Here is a 20249-nt window from a genome sequence, read left to right on the forward strand (position 1 = left end):
ATACAACAATTTTGGGAATTGCAAGGAACCTTTATTCCCATAGTAAAAATAGTCCTTGACATTGTTTGTACCAGTGAGTTTTCACTCTAGGCATTGAAAGCTGAAAGCAGTGTGTCTGCAAAGATGCTTTTATAACCGAAAATTATTAAAAAAAAATAAGTATTATGTTCAATATTCACATTACATGCCCAGTCACGGTAAAGCCCCAGGCCATTTTACCACTTACCACTTCAGTTCAAGGCCTATTTTGAGGTCTCATTTTTTTCAATCTGGTAGACTGATTATTCACTATAACACATGCTTGGGGGCAGGTATATAGAAAATATGCACACTAAGAGGCATTCAGATACCATGAGTAAATGTGGGTGCACACTTAAAGGAGAAGGAAAGCTAAGGAGGCATTTTATTGCCAATAGATTAGCTGCAATAGTGCAAGCTATAATACTATATTTATTCTGTAGAATGTTTTACTATACCTGTGTAAAAAGCTCTAGAAACTCTCTGTTTGTTTAGGATAGGAGCTGCAGCATTAACATGGTGTGACATCATTTCCTGCCTGAGTCTTTCCCTGCTCTGGGCTCAGATTACAGTAGAGAAGGGAGGGGGGCGGGGGAAGAGGAGCAAACTGAGCATGCTTTTGCCCAGGGCAATGAGGTTTAAGCTGAAGGCAGGAAGTCTGATACAGAAGCCCATGTGTACATAATAGAAGGAAAGAAATGCAGTGTTTCTTTTGACAGGGGACTCAGAGCAACATTACTTTGGGGGTTTACTGGTATATTTAGATGGACCTTTCTGATAAGGCTTACTTTTTTTAACCTTTCCTTCTCCTTTAAATGTGCATACAGTTTTTTTTTGACAGATAGCAGGAGTAGATAAAAGCAGTAAGTTGGTGTATTTCCAAAAATTGGTGTAGATTTGCTTTCCAGTATACAACCAGGGGTGATGCCAGCTGTCTCTTATTATCAAATGAATGCAGAATAGGAAACCAAAGCGAGACAGAATACTCTTAGGAGTTCACATTTCCTTTCCAAGAACACTTGTTTCACATTTGTTTCTGTGTAAGAGATATGTATTTGAGTAAGATTATCCCCTTGTAGTTCTCTATGTACCACCCTATAGCAAAACTCTGTATACACTAGGGATGCACCGAATCCACTATTTTGGATTCGGCCAAACCCCCGAATCCTTTGTGAAAGATTCGGCCAAATACCGAACCAAATCCGAATTCGCATATGCAAATTAGGGGTGAGAAGGGGAAAAATGTTTTACTTCCTTGTTTTGTGACAAAAACTCACACAATTTCCCTCCCCACCCCCTAATTTGCATATGCAAATTGGGATTTGGTTCGGCCAGGCAGAAGGATTCGGCCGAATCCCGGCAACCGAATCCTGTATTCGGTGCATCCCTAGTATACACACTTATCTACAAGTTGCTTGCAAATGCAAATTGTATCACTTCAGTTCTGTTAAATGAAGTAATTTGCAAATTTTATTCATATTTTTAGAGCCGATTCACCTCCAATTACATTACAAGTGGGACTGTTCACTCTGTGGCCTACTTTATGCAGTTAACTGCATCAGCTCTTTAGGGACCAGCATAAAAATCTAGCTGCAGGTTTACCACATCAAGTGACTTTCTTTTAGCTTCCTTGCCTTCAATGGACGGCAATTTGCATTTGACTGGTGTTATATAGAGAGCCTCTGAGCAAGAGGCGGAAATCTGCACTTGCCTGTTGGAAGTTGTTCATTGTTCAGTGTAAACAGAATCACTCATTTATAACAATATTTGCAAACTCACACATAATATACATATGTAGTGTGAGCCCCCCAGCACAGGGAGGATTCAGACGGCTCTCTGAGGGCAGGCTTTTTTATCAGGATGACGCACTTTTCAGCTGCAGTAGGAACACAGACCTGAATCTAAAAATAAAATGTATGTTGATCTGTGGTATTGTCTCCACAAGCATTTAAATAGGATCCCGTCTGCCATCCAAATGTACTATAAAGGTGGCCATACACGGGCCGATAAAAGCTGCCGACAGACCGAGTAAGTGAGTGTATGGGGCCCCTCCGACGGGCTTCTCCAATCGAGATCTGGCCGAAAGTCTAAAAATCCCGTCGGATCGCGGCCGCATCTGTTCGTTGATGCGGTCCCGCGATCCGACCGCCCGTTACCATTTGTTAGGATCCGATCGTTGGGCCCTAGGGCCCATGATCGGATCAGCCCAATATTGCCCACCTCAAAGTGGGCATATCGGGGTTGAGATCCGCTCGTTTGACGACATCGCCAAACGAGCGGATCTCTCCGTGTATGGCCACCTAGTTGTAAGTCTAGTTGTAATGTCCTTATAACTTTAACCACTTATGAAAAAACATTCTGCAGCAATAGTGTCGAATAGGGTAGACAAAAGATCCAGTATTCTATGTCCCTGCCAAGTACCAAAAATAATGACCGACTTTCATTGTTCCCTGTAAAGTCTTTTTGAAACTGTGCACAGAGAGGGGTGGTGTAGAATAAGTATTAAATTATACTTTATTCTCTGTGCATGATCTTTCATTAACTATTTATCTTTCTACCAATCATTTCACCTTACAGCATTCCAGTATTCCAAATCCCTCCAAAATGTAAAGTCAATGATGAGAATGGCCATGCATGAAAATATTATGATCTGTAGTAGAACTATGCTGTATTATGCTGTATAACAGCTGCCCATGTCAAAATTTGTTGTCTGTTATAATTAAGCCACAGAAAGATATGGGCCAGAAAGCAGTTAAAGGTTATTTACACAGAGGTTTATGATCACATGAGTCATTCTTGCAGTGTTTGCAAATTCAGGGTAAACTGAGATGAGTTGTTCAGAAAAGGGTTGGACACTTATCTCAGCCATCTCTTTTGTACATTTTAACTTTTAAGGCTTCCACAAACAAAAGTGCAAGGAAAACAGTTAACCAATTCAGTTATGTGGATACTTCCAAGCCTGGCATAATATAGGGCATCAGCTCTGTTGTCAGACGCTGAGAAGTTTTAATTTGTCGTATGTGTTATCCATGTTTATCATACATGGCAAAAAAGTAATTATTCACTTAAAAGTCAATCACAATAGACTTTGCAGTGAAGTGTGTGGTGTGGCCCATCACTAGTGGCACTGGTATTTCACCTTTTTCTAAGTTGTTGCTGCAGAGTCACCCACGTTTGGAGTCAAAACAATCTCATTTCCTGATTAATAACAGATCTAACTTATTCAGGTTAGATCAGGCTAGAAGGAAACCTGGTTGGTCAGGGAGCAGTAGCACATGGAGCTAATCATTTTCTCTGCTGGCAACTGTATTTTCCTGACCTATTCCTGGCCTGAAGAATATAGGTATGGATCATGTTGTAGTTTGGCTTACTACCTGGATGGCTCATTTTGGGAAGGGAAAAATTAGTATGAAAGTGACTTTGGACTTATTGGATTCAGGCCTATGTTTTCTGTCCAATGTTTTGTTGGGCCCCTTTATCTCATTAGAAGGTTTTAGATTTATAAAACATTTTTATAAGTCACTTTGCTGTAGTCCTACAAATATCCAATAGATTAACATTTACTTCAACATGGGCTCCTCTTACGATGCTGTGGGTGCCCCATAACTGTGTTCTCTTATTTATTATGTTACCATATTTACAGGTGATAACATCTTTGTAAAAGGAAAATGCTCAGAGACAAGTGCAACTATATTGCTTCCCAGTAAAGCTTCACTTCAGAGAAAACAAGCAAGTGCTTTTCCCCCTAAGATGACGTGCCCTTTCACTCCAGTCCATCCCTTGCTCTCTTTATACAGTTGTTAGGAGGGATGTTGGCGCAGATGGCAATGGTTCATTCTTCCTAATGAGTAGGAAATCATGGAACCTCTGACTTCATACAGCCAGATCCTCCAAGGTCCAGTTAATAAGTTTAACCATTTACCTGCTAAAGGACCCTGGTTTCTTATTGAATACACTAACTGTGGTGTTTTTCAGAATATGGGTTAATTCTTTACACTCAGAGAGGGTTTTATTTACCTTTCCTGGACATTTATTTCATTACATAGATTTATAGGGGTTGTTCACATTAAATTAACTTTAGCTTTGTATTCAGCAGCCCCAATAAGAGACTGGAATATGAATAGGAGAGGGCCTGAATAGAAAGATGTTGATAATAATAAAAAGTAGCAATAACTATGAATTTGTAGCCTTACAGAGAATTTGTTTTTAGATGGGGTCAATGACTTCCATTTGAAAGCTGGAGAGTGTCAGAAGAAGAAGGCAAATAATTCAAAAAGAATAAAAGAAAAAATGAAGGACATTTGCAAATTCGCTTAGAATTAGCCATTCTGTAATATACTAAAGGTTAAGGTGAGCCATTCCTCTAAAAACATCTTCATTGCAGTTCTTGAAAGGTGTGCCCTTGCATTTTGGGAAAGGATAGCATGTAAATGCAGTTTGTGTTCTGAAGTGATTTCCTTTGTGTAAGCTAAGGATTCAGTCACGATATGTCCATTTCCAGACCTTATAATGAAATAACTGATTAATCAGACTCGGTCTCTAATCCCTCTGTCCTTGTTCTATTTGAAGTCTTGTCCTATATACAAAGTGCTTAGTTCTGTGTTTATCTGTAGCATATTTTAATTCTCTTAATGTATTTTCCTTTGCATCTCTCATGGTAAGAACATTTCACATCCACTGGGAGATTATTCATGTATAGAACTGCAAACATTAACATATTATATTACCAGCATGCACTGTTTGTTCTTTTGAGATTGATAAATATTTGCTTTACTTGCGGTCAACAAAACAATATTGGTAATGTACAGGGATGAGTGGAACGTCCAATAGGAAGCCAGAAATTAATAGCAGTAGTGGGAAGTGACTTCTAGGAACCATGTTACCTTGGTTTGTTGGTTTTGGCAAAAAAAGAAACACTGTGTAACTTTTATCATTTGTATAAGAAATGCCAATGGTGTCCACAGCCAAGTATATGCATTTCTACTTTAGCTTCTGGTTTTGTCTGGAAGTAAAGTCTGTTAAAGCAATTTTCAAGTTTCATATGTATGACAGATATTAGTATAATGTAGCGGAATTGCGTAGTTCTGAATATAAAATATAGTTCATCCTTTGTCTGCAGAGTTCTACACAGGAGCCAGGAAGGATATGACTGCTCCTGGGGAGTGTGAGACTCGACAGGGTTACAGATAAGAATCTGTACTGTACATGACCACTCAGAGGCAATGTCTTAAAGGAGAAGGAAAGACTGAATTTACTTGGGGATGCCAAAGGTTAGGCACCCCCAAGTGATTGTATACACAATCATATGAAAAAGTTTGGGAACCCCTCTTAATTCTTTGGAGTTTTGTTTATTATTGGCTGAGCATTAAAAGTAGCAACTTCCTTTTAATATATAACATGCTTTATGTCACTGCTGAAATACTACTGTTTCCATAAAGTTTATTGGATTAACTGAAAATATACAATATGCATCACAACAAAATTAGAAAGGTGCATAAATGTAGGTACCCCAACAGAGATATTACATCAATACTTAGTTGAGCCTCCTTTTGAAAATATAACAGCCTCTAGACACCTCCTATAGCCTTTGATGAGTGTCTGGATTCTGGATGGTGGTATTTTTGACCATTTGTCCATACAAAATCCTCTCCAGTTCAGTTAAATCTGATGGCTGCCAAGCGTAGACAGCCTACTTCAAATCATCCCATAGATTTTCGATGATATTCAAGTCGGGGGACTGTGACAGCCATTTCAGAATATTGTGCTTCTCCCTCTGCATAAATGCCTTTGTAGATCTCGAAGTGTGTTTAGGTTCATTGACCCTGCGTAACTTCAACTTTGTGACTGATGCTTGAACATTATCCTGAAGAATTTGTTGATATTGGGTTGAATTAATCCAACCCTTGACTTAAAAAAGGGCCCCATTCCCTTAACTAGCCACACAGCACGATGGAACCTCCACCAAATTTGACAGTAGGTAGCTGGTGGTTTTCTTGGAATGCGGTGTTCTTCTTCTGCTATGCAAAGCACTTTTTTTTATAACCAAATAACTAAATTTTGTTTCATTAATCCAAAGCACTTTGTTCCAAAATGACTGTATATTGTCTAAATTAGCTTTTGCATACAACAAGCAACTCTGTTTGTGGCGTGAGTGCAGAAAGGGCTTCCTTCTCATCACCCTGCCATACAGATGCTCTTTGTGAAAATTGTGCTAAAGTATAGAATTATGTACAGATACACCATCTGCAGCAAGATTTTCTTGTAGGTCTTTGGATGTGATCTTTGGGTTGTCTGTAACCATTCTCACAATCCTCTGCATATGCCGCTCCTGTATTTTTCGTGGCCTGCCAGACCTGGGTTTTACAGCAACTGTGCCTGTGGCCTTCAATTTCCTGATTACATTACTTACAGTTGAAACTGACAGTTTAAACCTCTGAGATAGCTTTTTGTAGCCTTCCCCTAAACCATGATACTGAACAATCTTTGTTGATATCTTTGTTGATATTTTGAGAGTTGCTTTGAGGATCCCATGATGTCACTATTCAGAATTGGCCATCTTAAATACAGTTTCTCATAATTGGACACACCTGCCTATGAAGTTCAAGGGTTAAGGTCCCCATAGACGCAAAGATTTTTCTTGCCGAACGAAATTATCGTGCGGTTAGTGGGATTTGAACAATCGTACAACTTACGATTTTTCGGCCGACATCTGTCAGAAAATTGATCGGACAGGTTAAAAAATCTTTATCGGTCCCAGTGCAATCTATCTATGTTTGCAGGGACAAGCAGGCAGCTCCCTGGCAAATGTTTTCCTGGCAAATGGTCTTTTTAGTTGATGGACAATTCGTACGATCGTTTCGAGATAATCGTGGTCTCACGATGATGATCAGATCTTTTAAAAATCTTTACATCTATGGCCAGCTTTAACTAGCTAATCCAACCAATTTGGTGTTACCAGTAATCAGTATTGAGCAGTAACATGCATTCAAATTAGCAAAATGAAAAGGGTACCCAAATTTTTGCACAGTCAGTTTTTCACATGTGATTTAATTTCATACAAGTGAATACTGCTCCACTAAAAATATTTTTTCAGAAAACACCCTAGTACTCAGATGTTCCTGGGAAATGAAAGACATACCACTGTTATCTTTTTTGTTGAAAGTGGAGTAAATCATTATGCAGGCTGAGAGGGGTTGCTATCAGCAGAAAACTGCACAGGTCCGTGGGTTTTTCTAGCATGCACCACGGAGTGATCAATTCCTTCTTCTTTCTTTGCGTGGCATGCACAGCAGTGCGAAAAGCCGAACTTTAACTTAGTCGCCTATTTTGTTCTACTACTCATGCGTCTGCCCCAGTAAATTTGCAGAAAGAAGAAGAAGGAAGCCAATCGCTCCATGGTGCTCGCTGGAAGAACCCCCGGCCAAGTGGTGCTTCCATTGCTTTATATTAGTACCTTTTCTTGACTTGGCTGAATTCGCTTCCTCTGGGAATTGGGGCTAAATGTATTGGTTTGGCTTCTGGATTTCCATTTATAATCTGGGGATGTCTACTCCCTATAATGCAATTGGCATATGTCCAAGAAAATCTTATTTTTCTTTTAATCATGAACTCAACAAATACATGTACAGGTATATGTACATGTATATTCAGAATTTTAGCAGAACGAAATTCGCCTGATACAAGGATGTTATTATGGAAGAGGTATTTTTTTATGTAAATCAAACTTCCCCTTCAAAGGCACATAAAGCCTAAAGAAAAATATGGCTAGATATGCTTTAATTTATACTTAGTGTACCAGCCTAGAAGTTCATCAGCCCTATAATCGTAAAGGTCCTTGCCTTTAGTATTGTCCACAGGAGCTTTCCATTTATGATAATAAGGACATTTTTTGGAAGCCAGTGGTTCAGCACAGGTTTATTGTTCTCTGAGCTGCAGCTGAAAAGCTTAGCTTAAATGGTTTTAAAACATTAGCAGAAAGTGAAATCATATCTGTCATAGAAGCTGATGCTACTGAGCTGATTAATCCATTCTGATCCAAAGTGCACTGATTCTATGCTACCATAGACTGTGAATTTGAATTCATTACTAATCAATGTTGTATCTTGAATACTCCATGGTATTTATGGTGTAAATTGTGGACCCCTAAGCCTGTGTAACGGCCAATAGTCCAGCACATCTGCTGTGAATCAGCGGAAAAGAAGATGAGCAGCTACTGTGGCCATCTTTGCAGGCACTTCTATTCATATGGAGTAACATGTCCAGACAAATTCTTTGTTGAGCTTAAGTTCTCTTTAAGGCATTGTCACACTAGAAGAGTCTAAGGGCATCACTAGACTGAATTATAGGTCTGCATATGTATATATAACACAATGTACAGTACTCTGAGCTACTGTGGCAAGCGATCCGTTCCAAATATTTTAATGCCAATACATTTTCACAGAAAAAAAAAATGCCTAGTGACATTATCCTCCCTGACTGGTAACTTTCCTCCAAGATTTTATTTGGTCTGGGTCAGACTGGGTTGTCCGGGGCTTACAGAGGCTGATTTTAAGGTCCCTTCTCCTGGCTGCTCCATGGCGGTATCAACAGCTGGTGCTGCCATAGCAGCCAATAATAAAAGGCTTAGTAAAGGTAATGATCAGCTTCTGAGCAGGTTATATAATGACTAAATCATTTCCAGAGTAAGGGGCTTATTTAAGTCCGAATTTTGCTTTTTTTTTAAAAAAAGTCAGACTAAACTAGAATCTATGATTGGACCTTATTTATTATTAAAAAAGCACAATTTAATCGGATCGGGGACAAACTCGCTAAAATAGAGCAAAACCCCGAATTGTATGATTTTTTCAGAGTTTTTTCCCGAATCACTTGATTTTTTAAGGCTTTTTCCTGAAAAGCCCAATTTTTTTTCGAACTAATTCCAGCACAGACCACAGAAACCTAGTACCACAGAAACATATAGTATAGGGACCTCTCCCATTGACTAATATACAACCATAGTAGGTCTGAGATGCCAGATTCTCGGATTCCGACTTTTTGCAGCATTGAGCTTTAATACATCTCGAAAAAAAATTTCCACTAAAAATTCTATAGTAAAAAAAACTTGAATTTTAAGATTGAACACTCGGAGTTTAATAAATAGCCCCCTAAATGTTGTTAACAGTTGTAACTATGTGTTTTCTCTTTTTTTTCTTGTGATATGTATCTCTTCGTGTGGATACACTGTTGTTAAACTCAATAAAAAGAAGTTTAAAAAAAATAAATAAATAAAAATCAATTATTAATTTCCTCATACACAAAGTCAAAGGATATAATAAATACATTTCCCTGGGTATTAAATACCCAAATTGTATAACTCAAAAGCTGCCTTGCAACTCTTGTAAATCTTATTTTCTATAAAGATAATTTTTAGATTTTATAAGCTTCTGTTTCCATGCTAAATGTTGCTTGGGCATTTTAATGTGAGCATAAGAAGCTTTGGTTTATGTGTGGCCCTTGGTCATGCCTGGTTCAGCATCCCTGTGGTGTTAGACTGGCCTATTAGATCTTTTTCTTAGAGGCTTATCTCCCAGCCACAGGCTCTCACTGACGTCACTCACCACAAATCTCACTGCGTCATGGGGAGGGGGAGATCAGCGGCATGAAAATTTACCAAATAACATAGTATGTTCTTTAATGGCATTCAAGCAAAGGGAATATGCAGAACATTATTGAGCTAACATTTCACTCTTTATGATGCTTTTTTATAGTAAATGTAAATAAAAATGATTATACAAAAAGAACCAAAAAATTATGTTAAAGCATGGCACCTCGTAACCATGCTTATGGGTGTGATTTTTACTTGCTGCTAATGAAAAGTTGGACTTATCATGTCTCTTTTGGGTTATTCAAGCCTTTCTCTTGTGGTGAGTGGCGTCTTCCTCTCACTGTCAGTCTGCCAAATGCAGAGTGTTTCCTGAACTTTTATATGGGATACAGTGACAGAATAATAAGGGATTTGAGTAAATACTCAATTCTAAACATACCGACTGCAAAATAATTTCAGGGATACAGCATATTTACTGTTGAATAAATAGGCAAAAAAAGCTGGGAAAGTCAGCCAGACTGTCTCTAGCCAGTGCTTATGTACCTGAGTGTCGGCAGACAACTGTACTAGTGAATGTTGCATGCATCATCCTCCCACAGACACAATCATTTTTCCTGGATAGGGGGGTGCTGAGCTACATTTCTGAAGAAAATTCTAGCTCACTGCAGATCAGCTCCCTAACAGAGAAAAATACATTTACTCGAAATACACAGAAGGACTCCTTTTCATAAAGGTTGCTAATAAAACAGATGGTGCTGCAGTTCCTTCAAAAATACTTTTATATAGCAGATCAGAAAGGGCATTCAAATCTGCGTGGCTTTGAAGATTTCCATGCCAAACATAACTGAAAATCCACAATAGTTATATAAGGGCTAGTCCAACGAGGAGATTTGGGGAGATTTTGTCGCCTGGCGACTAATCGCCTTGTCTTTTGAGCGACTATCTCCCCGAACTGCCTCAGCGTTTTTCCCCATAGGTTACAATCCCCCCGAATCTCCTTGTGTGGCCTTACCCTAAACCGTCCCCTTGCCCCACCAACAGAGCTCTAAAGGTGGCCAAAGATGCTAAGATTTCTAAAAGATCTTCGTTATTGTAAGACCAAGCTTATCCTGAACTGATCATTTATATGTACAATTTGTCAACTAAACAGACCATTTCAAGCGTCTAGTTGAAGTTCAGGAAAACTGTGGGTAGCTGCCTGCTTGGCACTGCAAACAAATGGACAATGGAAACATTTCACTGTGAACTGTGTAGGATGAAAAATCGTTAGATGCACGATCGTTCAGTGTCCACTAACCTCACAATAATTTGACAGATTTGTCGAATCGCACTAAAATTGGTCGTTGAAGAGAGAAAAGTCTTAATGCCTATGGCCACCTTCAGCAAACCGGTCCTTGATCCGGTAGGAAAATCAAACCTGCCCGATCGTCATTTGGCCATTTTTTGGCCAGATATTAGTTGGGGGACCCTTATATGGGCAGATAAGCTGCTGAAATGATCTAAAGGACCCGAATCTGCAACTTAAATCTGCCCATGTATGGCCACCTTTAATCTTAAACACCATGGTCAAACAAACTGTAGAGCCATAAGTATACTTTAATACTGACATGGGCAGGTGTAGGTATTTGAGTCTCTATAGATCTACACAAAATAAGAGCTTTACAAACAGATGTCTTCTTCATGGACGTGTATGGTTTGAGGTGGCCTTTTCTTTGGACCAAGAGTGAGCAGAAGATGGCTTTGGGTTGAGAGTCTTGCTGGCAGTGAGCAGTGGGGGCAGAGGGCTCAAATACTACTTGGCCCAGTTTTGAAGCTAACTTGTTCTTTTTCATTCTGTTTTGTTGTACCCATGACCCTTCAGACCTGCAGTTTGGTACAACTGAATTCCTGCATTCTGATTTAAAATATAACATGATGCATTTTTAAGTGTTAAAAAAGACAAATATCAATTGAGTTCAACCATATGTTAGTTTGTCTAAAGGATTACACTGTAAAAAACCCGGAATATAAGGCTGGACCATCTTTCTTATAATAGGAATGGATGTCTTACGGCTGCTACAAGAACCTACTTGTAAATCAGCATTAGAGAGAGATCAGTATATGGTCCCCTTATATATTTATACAGGTATGGGACCTATTATCCAGAATGCTTGGGACCTGGGGCTTTCCAGATAATGGGTGTTTCCATAATTTAGAACATCATACCTTAAATCTACTAGAAAATCATGTGAACATTAAATAAACCCAATATGCTGGTTTTGCTTCTAATAAGGATTAATTATATCTTAGCTGGGATCAAGTACAAAGTACTGTTTTAGTATTACAGAGAAAAAGGAAATCGTTTTCAAAAATTTGTATTATTTGATTATAATGGAGTCTATGGGAGACGGCCTTTCCGTAATTCGGAACTTTCTGGATAACGGGTTTCCGGATAATGGATCCTATACCTGTACATAGTTATCGCATCCCCCCTTCAGTGCCTCTTCTCCAGTGAGTATTTATATTAATTTAAGTTAGGGGAAAAAGTGATCTTCTAAAGTTTTGGGAAGCCATAAGATCATTTTTGCCATGGTACCCTAAGGCTCTTGCCAGAGCTTCAGATCATTTATATACCATTAAGGTATTATGACATGACACAGAATGGCCACAAGCTGAGCCATTGCTGAGCCACAAACATTCAGACAAGCTATTTATTAGTGCCAGTACTGACAAATTGTCGTGAATTAGCTCTTACACAGGGTCTAGACTTGACTTTCATCTATCCTGCTACCACATGGTTAAACTGGTACGCACAATGATTATTTATTCTGTTGGAAGTTGAGCAGATGGCTGGTAGTAAGGAAAATTACTTAATTAATGCTTTCTCCGTGGTAATTTAAAATTAGATAACATTTTTCCAAGACACCCAGAAGTGCTAATAAAACATTTGTTAGGTTTGTGTTTATTTAGGGAACAATTGGAAGTCGCAGAAATCTCTGCTAGAAGGAAATTGTACTTGTGAGACTGCCATGTTTAAAGATTAATCTTTCTTAGGTGCAGGGTAATAATGGTTCTGACATGTTAAAGGGATGTCTTTCCCCAAGGACAGAGTGCGATATTGTCAGTAACATATTTAAGATCAATCTCGTAATTAACCAGTAGCTGCTTTATCACACACAAGGGCCTAATTTAATAGTGGTTTAATCCTTTAAACTAGCAAGCAAGGCTTCTTTGGCTCCTGAATTAACTATTTTCGGTAAATAATCTCTGTTTATAGTATTTTTGGAAGCTGACAATCTTACAACATGCTAAGCTTTTGGATATTGTCATCCTGTAATGGCATCATGATTATAATCCTATTTAATTGATACTATTTGAAATGGTTCTATCGTATTTGTTATTTTAAAATATTGTTGGTTTTGTTTTGCTATTGTCAGCTGAGCTTTCTTATTTCTCCTTGTACATATGTTTATATGTAGGCTTTATATTTGCAAATCCTATTTGTAGTAACTAGGCATTATTCATACCTTACCACCTGTCCCATTTTTCTAAAACGTAATTGGCTTTTGGCTAAGAGCCCAAAATACATGGCAGCAGCTTTGTAAAAATTTAAGACAAGCAAAGATACAATTTTAACAATTAAAGATAAGCAAAGAAACAATTGTAACTATTTAAGATAAGCAGGTCTCTTGGGGAAACTGTGACTTGCATTATAAAGGGCAACATCTTCATTAGCAAAACTACAATAACACATAAAAAACACAGAAATGTGTTCAGTCTTTCATAACCTGCCAAATTTTGTAAAATGAACATGGTAATTAGGAGTTGTGACCACACAAATGGGCATGGTCAAAAAAATTGGCACGCTCCTCACTGCACTCCTGCAAATCTTTTTGTCCCTCTTTCTATTTCCAAAATGTTGGGAAGTGTGGTGTTACTACATAAGTGTTGTGTATTTTAGTTGCTTGAAAACACGGCAATTTTTAAAATTACTTTGTGTCTGCACTCGTCTGATTATAATAGCCTGGAAACACAGAGTGGCACATTTACAGACTACTAGCTAGCAAACTGGGATATGGGTTGTAAATCTCTTTGGCCTAAGCTGAAGAAAGTTAAGAGAAGATCCAGAAGTTGATGTTGAGCATTATGCACTACAAGATACTGACCAGGTGTCTCAGGAGGTTGCAGGGATAGCCATTTGCATTGGAGGCTGTAAAGTTAAAAGCCAGATAAATATCCGATGTCCAATTTCAATCCCCCCCAACTTGACCACTCTGCTTTACTGGTACAATTACATATGAAATAATGAAAAAGGGAAAAAGTGAAGATAACTATCATAGTACTTATTGGCCAGTAGATTGTTAGCTGGGTGCTCAGACCTTTCCTTAAGGTGCCACCAGTTTATACAGCAGAGAAAAGGTGAAGAATCATTGATATAGTCACAGGATGTCAGATTGTGGAACTGGAGCTGTAGGTAAAAATATCATCAGAACAGGAAACTCCTACTTGCTCGTCCTCCTCAGCTTCATCCTGTATTGCCTTCTGACCCTGTTTTATGGCTGAGGAATCCTGTTTATCCTCATAAAATATAAATATAAGTTTAAAGAAAGGGTAAAGGAATACTGAGTGCTTGACGCCATAAGTCTGCCTAGACCACTGCATATACCCATTTGTCTCCTCGACTTTATGACTGGCAGGGCGTATTTTCCCCCAAAGTATATGATGGCTTCCATATAACCAAAGCTTTTGAAAGAAGGAAAACCGTGTGTATGGTATACAGAATGACAGTTAAATTTGGTTCCCCTAGTGCTGAACTGATTTGTAGATTCCTCTGCACCTGCTATCCTTCCCACGCAGAATAAAGATAGCAGCACAGACAGTCTCCAGGGAGAGATGCACAGACAACTCTTTTATGAGGATACACATTTTAACCATTCAACTACCTTGTGCATTCTAGTTTTCTTAGCAATTTTAGTGTCAGATCATGGTATGGAGATATATTAGTGGCTGGTTAGTGAATATTCTATTGTTCCTCAAAACAGACCTTGGTGATGGTTGGGTCAGACCTTATTGTGTAAATTAATGTAATCAATGCCATTAAAATTACTAATTATTAATGTAATATCTGGTATAGTTTATGGGCACAGAGTCCTTATTCAATACATTTATTGCACAGGGTTCAGTTTTCCATCTATAAAACCTCTGGAGTGAATATGCACACTTCAATGGTCTGGAATGCTGGATCCCACAGGTAAATAACTAATCCCATATTTGCAGGGTCGGCGGAAACCAAGCCCAGATCCGCACCCCGATCCTTTGGTTTGCCAGCTTCTTCCTGCCTCAAACATCCAAAAAACATAGTGCTGCGCCTACTTTAAAACACTTTTTTGATGTTACTGTTCCTTTAATTCTGTTCATATACAAAGACTGAAATTTCATTTTTAGGAATCATTGTGTTAGTGCTAGCCTGCTGAAGGAACATGAGCATTTATGTGTGAGTATGTATACACATACATGGAAGGCAGGAATATATATAAAGCAGGAACACAAAAGGATGAAAAAGCCCGACCTGCATATCACTAGTGGCAGCCTAACAATGGGTATGCATATAAACAAACATGAATATGGAACATAATAAAACTATTAACTGCTGGTGCAGCACTCATTCGGAAACAAGTGGTATTCCTATAATTAATACTGTCTTGACAATGTCATGTTAATACAAGCATTTACTATTCCTATAAATAAAGTCATGCTGGGCTTCTCAGGCATCCTAAAGTCAGCTCTAACTCATTTCACTTACGTTCTGTAAATTATACTCTATCATTCCATCTATCATAGACATCTAGTCATTCCCCAGTTTACTTTTAACTTTGTTTTAACATTGCAACATTTCTGTCACTGTTTTAGAATAAAAAAATATTTTTGACGGGCAGAACATATGATTGCAGACAAAGCGCACTATTAACAGTCTATGTTGACATTCCCTGCAACAGAAATGGGTAATCCATTGAAGCTTGGCAGGAACCCAGGGTATGATGACAATTATATAATTTCCCTGTAATTGTATATGCCCCTTTTCAGCAGAGTAAACCCGGAAGTCAAGTCTTGTAAGCCCTGCAGCCAATTCAATCCTTATTGGAATCAAAACCAGCCTATTGGGTTAATTTAATGTTTACATGATTTTTTTTAGTAGACTTAAGGTATGAATATCCAAATTACGGAAAGATCCATTATCCAGAAAACTTCAGATCCCGAGCATTCTGGACAACAAGTCCCATACCTGTATTTAATAATCTGCATGTCCCTAGCAAACAAATAGCTATCCAAAGTCTATGTTGAAGATGGGCAGAATGGAAAGGTGACTGATCACATTTAGATAACAAACATTTTCAGAAATCGACTATTTCTAAATTAATTACACTCCTACCTCAATTTTTATGTAAATGTTTAAGATTCAGATATATTTGCACAAACACCACAAAGTTATTTCTGGTGATGGAATAACTACTCCAGCACACAGAATTCCGTGGAGCACTCAATATGGACAAAATGAAATCAGGCACTCAAATCTATGAAACCACATTTTGTAACAACTTCTCCTTTGACTAGATGTGTATCCATTTATCAGCCAGAGTTATTTTCATGGGGAATTTAATTGGTCACTGAATAGGAATCACAGCCCATTGCTGGCAATAAATAGGATCATAAATGTCAGTACAGTGCTGCATGGCTGATGATAGCAAGCTAATTGTATTGGGGAAGCAAGGGTCATGGTGTAAATTTTGACCCTTAGCAGAGATGTTTCTGGACTCCTTTCAGATGGCAGAGCCGTGGCTGCCCCTCTCTCATTCACCATTCCAGTTCATTTCCAGTTCCAGTTCATTTCCTGTGCTGTGACCAGGGCCAGGATTGGCCTCTTTCCCAGTTCAATTAGCTTTTCCAAAGCCCCTCATAAAGGGCTTCCTCATGGAAACCAGCAATTAAAACTGACGTTGATTTTGTCAAAAAGACCCACAAAAAATCTTATAAAAGCAGGGCTACATCTTCTGTATGTTTACATTTGTTTATCGCTTTTTTTAATATATGACTAAAATCTTCACAGACTTTCACAGATGCAAAAATGTCACCTAATGGTACAGTTCAGCTTTTACAGAGGATTTTCAACATTGTTTATTGCTGGTCTCCTAACTCTTAGGTGTTGTTTGAGAGGGTCAAAATCTAAAGTTGTTTTTCCCAGTGCTTGCAGTCAGCTGTTAGAACACCACAGTCATATCTGTAAGATGTGTCCTCTAGGGATAATAAGTGTTCAGCTGCAAGAGAATCAGTTTTGGGGTCAGTGTTCTGACTCTCAAAGGCTGCACTGAAGGATTCAGAGATTTGCCCCATGTGATAATGTTAAGTTCATTCTTTATTGGAACAGAATTTGCTTCGGGGGAAGAACGCTTTTCGTTACACTAAAAATTAAATATTAGAGTTGTATTTCAATACTAAGTAATACATTCCATTTGGAATAAGCATCTTGTCTTTCAGATTCTTGCATTAGACTGATTTAATACATTGTTGTCGCCCCCTGTTGATAATATTGGGGCATTGCATAGGTCTGAATCAGACTGGATTTTGTTTTGACAACTTGTGCTAAATATTTTTTGAGAACAGCATGTCACAAGGCCAACTAAATGGAAAAAAATTTCCAGGCTGATTTACCTTTCTGTGATACTTGTTTAATTCAGAAAGCTTAACTGTTGTATACTAGTATATGTAAACTGCACACAATAAGCAGGTTTTCATACAACTTTCTTTCTTATTTTTTTTTTATTACTAATTCATTTGTTGCTTTTATTACTCAATTCTTCATATTTGGTACAGCAACAAAGATTTTAATGGATCTTCATATGCATGCATACGGAGTTATCCAAATATGCAGCTTGGCATAGGCATTCATGCCTGAAGCAGGGGCCTAAGTAGTCCCAAAAGCTTGCATTCTATAACCTACAACGTTAGACAATACTAAGACTACTTAGTATAGGTATTGAGGTGACAATAATACCATGATGATGCTTGTGAGGGCATCATTTTCTCTTATGTAGAGTCATAAATGAAACAGGCATGCATTCATAAAGCACATACTTAAAGTCACATGCACTGTAGGTTTTTTTAAATGCTGTATGACAAGGCATGGTCTTTAACTATTTTTGTCCCTCCAGGTATAAATCATTTCCTGACTTTGCGTACATCTCTTTTTGACATTAGTCAGTATGCAGACAAATGTCATGTTAATCTCACAACAATTCTGATAGCTTTTTTTTTTACATTTTTGTTGTAACAAATACGATACTATGTGAGGCAGGTAATCTGAATTTAATTTCAAGTGAAGGAACAACCAACAACTTATAATTTATTATAATTTATAATAAATTATAATAAATTAGGGAGACATCATGCCTTCCAAATATTCAATTTCCCCAGAACAATCCAAATCCAAGTATGTATTGTAAGGCCAGTAATTCTGTTTTCAGAGGAAGGACATAGATTGCCATCTCAGAAGGTCTTGTATTTTTAAGTGGCATCTGTTCCATTACTAACACCAATTTTTTTCCCTCTGTAGCTTTGATGTGGAGAATGGCCTTTCCTCAGGCAGAAGCCCTCTTGAGTCCCATGCCAGCCCCGGGTCGGGACTGGTACTGCAGGGAAACTTTCCACACAGCCAGAGACGAGAATCATTCCTGTACCGCTCAGATAGTGACTATGACCTGTCACCCAAAGCTATGTCTAGGAACTCATCCATTGCCAGCGATCTGTAAGTATAAATAAGAGTTGCTTGTACTGGCAAAAAACCGAGTGTTAATTGAAATTCACATCTATAAGAGTCTGGAGGCTAGGAATGAGAATATTTCTCAACAGATATAGTTTTGTGTTTAAAACATATACATAGATGTACAGTTAAGAAATTATTTAAGAGGGTGTTTCAATGATTTTTTAATATGTTGTAAATTACAGCTAATTGCAGTTTATCTCCGAATACTACTATTATATAGGATTGCGTACACAACCATACATTTATTAATTTAATCTGGAAACATAAACTCATCAATGCTGTTTCCATGGTATTTGAGTGGCAGTTATGCAGGTGTCACATAAAAGTTTAAAGCTACAATTGAAATATACTTTTATTCAGTAGAATAATGACATTTCCTGTGGATTGATTGTCTCCTGTCCACTCATTAGGCTGTGACCAGAAGGTCCAGTAGCTAAAGACTATAGAGAAGTATCCAAGGCTTATGGCCAGCATTTATGATTAGGAGCTTAGTGTTCTCCTAGAGACAGTAGAGTGCTCCTAAGTCATCAGGCTTGTTTGGCTGGTCACTGCTGTAGACAAAAGGGCACTTTTAGAAACTTCCATCTGGTCGCATCCCAATGAGGTTATGTGGGAAATATGCTTTCCCTTGTCCATTAAGCAAAAACAAATAAAATATCTGGTTCTATTATTGTACTCATGAGTCATGGATTTGGGTAATCTTGGCAGGTTGCTTCTTAACTTCTTAAAGCAAATGTATGGAAATGCAGGCAACGTTTGTCTAGTAACTCATACCAAAACTCATTTTTGCATATAAAAGAATGAGAGCTCCCCCTATTTATATGCTTGAGACAGACAAAAACAGCTTTCCGGAATTTGCAGATTGAGTTATTTGGCAATTGGTAGAATGAGCAAGAAGCACAGATCAACTGATTTTTATGTCCCATAAATATAAAAACTTATGCCATAAAAATGTAACCACAGTTTATTATTGGAATCTGATTAATGTAATTCAGTAATTATGTGCAGCGGTTCAGGCTTGGAGATCAAAGACTGTATTATATATGTTTAGAGTAGGGGACCTCTTGTACAGAATGCTTGGGACCTGGGGTTTTCTGGATAACGGATCTTTCCATAATTTGCATCTTAATACCTTAAATCTACTAGAAAATCATGTCAACATTAAATAAACCAAATAAGATGATTTTGCTTCCAATAAGGATTAATTATGTACTTGCCATTATTTGACAAAATATTTAATTTTACTGTAATAACATATATGTTTCACTGCCATTATATTTACTTGTTCTGCATTATCTTTCAGACATGGAGAAGACATGATAGTTACTCCCTTTGCACAGGTATGTAACAATGATTGATTTTGCTGCAGAATGGGCATAGCCAGGTTGATGAAACTGTATGCAGAGACACGGAGCACCACAGAATGTAGTGGAGTGTTATAATAAAAATTCCAATATTTATTATTCCATTAAAAACGGCACATCATAGTAGAAACATTAAAGAACCATAGGCTTAACACGTTTTGTGGCTGTCCAGCCACTTTCTGAAAACCAGGTTGTTGGGCATTATTAGTAAATCCAGCATAGAATTAATAAAAAAGTCTCTATTACTTCCACTCCCACATGCTTGAGATAAAGGATATGGTTTATGACCAGATGATATGATTTTCAATGAAAAAATATTTAGATAAATTAAAATGCTATGTGCACTATGTGGACTAGAGATGGAAACCCTATATTTGATATGGACAATTAGTTCAGCTTTGGAAACAGCACTGCTTCAAATGGCTGCCAGTCATTCTTTATTTCAATGCTGGAAATCACAGAGAATCGTATGAAGCAATTTAAAGTG

General features: G+C 37.9%; 1 protein-coding gene across 4 annotated transcripts in view; it reads left to right on the forward strand.

Annotated features, from left to right (window-relative positions):
* The window catches only part of pde4c.S (phosphodiesterase 4C S homeolog), a 306375-nt gene that overhangs the window by 257960 nt on the left and 28166 nt on the right, over positions 1 to 20249 (forward strand). For all 4 annotated transcript variants that reach the window (XM_041579924.1, XM_018243651.2, XM_018243653.2 and 1 more), the window contains 2 exons: positions 18189 to 18380; positions 19702 to 19738. In XM_041579924.1, coding sequence (XP_041435858.1) covers positions 18189 to 18380; positions 19702 to 19738 — 229 coding nt within the window. The remainder of the gene's footprint in view (positions 1 to 18188; positions 18381 to 19701; positions 19739 to 20249) is intronic.

Source organism: Xenopus laevis, chromosome 1S (genome assembly GCF_017654675.1).
Source record: "Xenopus laevis strain J_2021 chromosome 1S, Xenopus_laevis_v10.1, whole genome shotgun sequence".
Lineage (NCBI taxonomy): Eukaryota > Metazoa > Chordata > Amphibia > Anura > Pipidae > Xenopus > Xenopus laevis.